At 41.3% G+C, this 4,063-nt stretch overlaps 3 protein-coding genes across 3 annotated transcripts in view; 1 reads left to right on the top strand and 2 right to left on the bottom strand.

Moving 5' to 3' along the window:
- The window catches only part of LOC115281199 (zinc finger protein 239-like), a 19,674-nt gene extending 18,212 nt beyond the window's left edge, over positions 1-1,462 (top strand). Inside the window, exon 4 of the mRNA XM_029926536.1 lies at positions 607-1,462. Coding sequence (XP_029782396.1) covers positions 607-1,462 — 856 coding nt within the window. The remainder of the gene's footprint in view (positions 1-606) is intronic.
- LOC115281187 (zinc finger protein 345-like) overlaps positions 1-4,063 on the bottom strand; it is a 486,358-nt gene that overhangs the window by 75,183 nt on the left and 407,112 nt on the right.
- Positions 1-4,063, bottom strand: part of LOC115280893 (zinc finger protein 493-like) — a 125,304-nt gene that overhangs the window by 32,070 nt on the left and 89,171 nt on the right. The gene's annotated exons all lie outside the window — the stretch shown is intronic.

Below are 4,063 nucleotides of genomic sequence, written 5' to 3'. Positions count from 1 at the left end.
GCATCACAGACATCTGGGGACTCCTTTTCCAGAGAACGATTATGAATGTATTAAAAATGGCGAGTTCTTTGATCAAAGCACCAACCTTCTTACACCTAAGAGCATACATGTGGGAGAGAAGCCTTCTAAATATAATGAATGTGGGAAAATACTAAGCCAGTCACTTCATGTTGGTGATGAAAAGAGGATTCATGTGGGAAATAACCCATACACATGCAATGAACCTGGGAACATGCTTAGTCTTTCATCAAGACTACATATAAACAAGACAATCCATACTGGACAGAAAGGTTACATTTGTAAGGAGTGTGGCAAAGGCTTCAACGGGCACTCAGCACCAATTCAACATCAACAAGTGCACACTGGGGACAACGCTTACAAATGTGAAGAATGTGGGGAAACTTTTAATTGTGGCTCATCAGTAAATGGACATGGACTAATTCGATCTGGACAGAAAACAAACTCACATAAAAAATGTGGGATGACCTTTACCCAATACTCACGTCTTACTGAACATCACCGAATCCATACTGTAGAGAAACCTAACAAATGTAACATATTTAGTAAGGCCTTTACTGACACTTCAGACCTTACCAAAAATCATAGAACCCATACTGGAGAAAAACATTACCAATGTCAAGAATGTGGTAAGGCCTTTAACCGGACATCAGTCCTTAATCAACCTCACCAAATACATACTGGAGAGAAAGCTTACCAGTGTAAGGAATGTGAAAAGTCCTTTACTTTCCCTTCCAACCTTAAGATACATCACAGAATCCATACTGGAGAGAAACCATACCAATGTCAAGAATGTGGCAGGGCATTTACCTATTTCTCAGTCCTTATCAAACATCACAGAATCCATACTGGAGAGAAACCTTACCAATGCCAAGAATGTGGCAAGGCCTTTAACCAACTGTCGCACCTTACTGAACATCACAGAATCCATACTGGAGAGAAACCTTACCACTGTCAAGAATGTGGCAAGGCCTTTACCCATTCCTCAGCTGTTACCAAACATCACAGAATCCATACTGGAGAGAAACCTTACCAATGCCAAGAATGTGGCAAGGCCTTTTCCCAGCACTCACACCTTATTAAACATCACAGAATCCACACTGGAGAGAAACCATACCAATGTCAAGAATGTGGCAAGGGTTTTTCCCAGCATTCATCCCTTATTGAACATCACAGAATCCATACTGGAGAGAAACCTTACCAATGTCAAGAATGTGGCAAGGCCTTTACCAAATCCTCATACCTTACTCAACATCACAGAATCCATACTGGAGAGAAACCTTACCAATGTCAACAATGTAGCAAAGCCTTTACCCATTCCTCAGGGCTTACCAAACATCACAGAATCCATACTGGAAAGAAACCTTACCAATGTCAAGAATGTGATAAGGCCTTTACCCAATCCTCACACCTTACCATACATCGCAGAATCCATAATGGATAGAAAACTTACCAACGTCAAGAATGTGGGAAGGCCTTTACCCACCGCTATTACCTTACACAACATCACAGAATCCATACTGTAGGGAAACCTTACTGATGTCAAGAATCTGGCAAGGCCTTTACCCAAACCTCACACCTTACTAAACATCACCGAATCCGTACTGGAGAGAAACTTACCAGTGTAACAAATGTCGCAAGTCCTTTACTCACCCATCAGGCCTTTCCAAATACCAATGAATCCATATGGGAGAGAAACCTCACCAATGAAAAGAACGTGGCAAGGCCTTTATCCAACATTCACACAGTTTTCAACATCACAGAATTCTTACTGGATTGAATATCTGCAAATGGTTACAATATGACCAGATCTTTAAGTGTCCTTTACACCTTCCTTGACATACCAGAATTCATACTGATGGAAACCTCCCTAACGTAAAGAATGCAGTAAGGTCTTTAATCACTCTTCAACCTTTACTCATTATCACAGAATTCATATTGGAACAAATCTTCCAAATTTAAGGAATGTGAGAAAAGTTTCATGGACTGCTCACCCCTCACTTCACATTGTGCTGGGAGCCATCTCTGAAGTAAGGCTGGTTTCCAAGACCTCCCACTCTCAGATGGAGATCAGTCTTTACACCCACTGAACCCCCACTCGATTTCTGCTTCAGCACCGACCCCCAAGTGGCCTGGCTGACTGATTTCAGGAGTGACTTGCTTTCCTATGCTAAAAATAAGTGAATTGTACCTTGTGAGAAAACTTGTTATAGGAGTTTCTTCTTTTGTGATTATAGGAGCAAACATTACATTTCCAGAGAAAACCTGTTTTTCTTCCCCTGGAGAAAACATCCTATTGATCCCTGCTCACAAAGGAACTAAGTCTTGCTTTTGCTATGCCAAAAAAAACCACATTTCCTTGTATTTGAATACTAAAGATCCCTTCCTTTCCCATGGGATATGCATCTAGTCACCTATTGATAAAGGTTATGCATGAGTCTTCCACCAATCTAAGTTCTGGGAAATTGGTACATACCAAAGAATGTGTTATCAAAAATTACTGTCCAAGGTACTTGCTGCTTCTGTTTTATATTCCATACATTTTTTTCAATAAATAAAGCTGAAACTCGGGTCAGTGCAGAGATGCCTGCCTGGTTAGCAGAAAGAAGCTGAGGCTCTCTCACTCTTTTGTGCCAACACTGTCCATCTTTCAGCGAGTCCTGGACCTGCTGGAGCTGGACCCCGGCTAGTGGCACCTGAACAGGAACCTGAAGGCCAGTCCCTTCCCTTTCTCCTTTGGGGTTTCAGGACATTTAGGACTCCACCATAGGGTGCTGCAGCCCCCCCTGTAGAGATAGGCAGGGTTAGAGTGGTGGATAGGTCAGAACTTGAGAAGCTCTGGGCTGTAAAGAGTCTAAAGAAAGAAGACTCTTTATCGATGTTATTTGTACTTTGCTTTCAAAGAAGGGGGTCAATATATCGCCCCAGCAAGTTGTGTGTTTTTTACATTTTGTACAAAAGAGATGTCCATGGCTCCCAGAGGAAGGACCTATTAATGTAGAAACTTGGAACAAGGTAGGAGATGAGATCAAGCAATATTTGAAGCTTAAGGGGCTAGGAAAAGTTCCCGTTGATGCCCATTCACTACGTACTCTCATATGGGAAGCTTTGGGGACCCAGTTAGAGAAAGGTAAATTGGCTAAAGCCGATTAAGATTTAACTTTTCCTGTCCCTCCCAAAAATAATATTCCCAAAAACATAGAAAAAAAGGGACAAGATAAAGAGGCCCCTCGAAAATGTAAGAGCAATTCTGAAACAACTGATGACTATAGCAAGAACAGTTGGGCTTTTCCCATACAGGCTAAAGAAACTTCACTTAAACAAATAGCTAAATTCCGGGAGCTGCCCTCCAGACCACCTCCTCCTCCTTCGTTATCCAATTCAAATAGATGACAGGCTGCCATTAGAGGGGCCAAAAGAGATGGTGATACCGATTTTGTTCAGTGTTTCCCAGTAGTTTTTAATGGAGACTTTGATGATGAGATCTCATGGGAGCCGCTTCCTTACAAGATTTTAAAGGAGCAAAAAAGTGCTTGTAGCGAACATAAGCCTCTGGTTCCTTATAGTATCACATTGCTAGATGCCCTGACTGTCTTGTTGGATGACTCCTTATGACTCGACAGAGGTGGCCAAGGCCATATATAAAGAAAATGTACATGGAGATGCTGCTGTTGGTGAAAACACAGATGCAAGTTCTCATGAAATAGGTGTTCAGAACATCATTCTTTTCCCTGTATTAAAAGTAAAAATCTACTTGAATATTACAAATGAATTCCCAATTGATCTTTAAGGAAAAAAGAGGTGACAGTGCAGTGGAACACTGGTATATCTTCACCACAGCAATAGTTAGAGAATGTAAGTTGATGCAGTTGAAATGATGAAATCCTCAGAGCGATTAGGAAAAGCATAACCAATTCTCCCCCAAAATAGCATACAATTATAAATACCCATTAAAAAATATTTTTTAACATTTACTTTTGAGAGAAAGACAAGTTGCGAGTTCGCGTCTCTCCTACTCTTGTTCCCTTCCCAGGTCCGACACTTA

The sequence above is a fragment of the Suricata suricatta genome, chromosome 16, assembly GCF_006229205.1.
Source record: "Suricata suricatta isolate VVHF042 chromosome 16, meerkat_22Aug2017_6uvM2_HiC, whole genome shotgun sequence".
Classification (NCBI taxonomy): domain Eukaryota; kingdom Metazoa; phylum Chordata; class Mammalia; order Carnivora; family Herpestidae; genus Suricata; species Suricata suricatta.
This window is presented reverse-complemented; position numbering and strand designations above follow the sequence as displayed.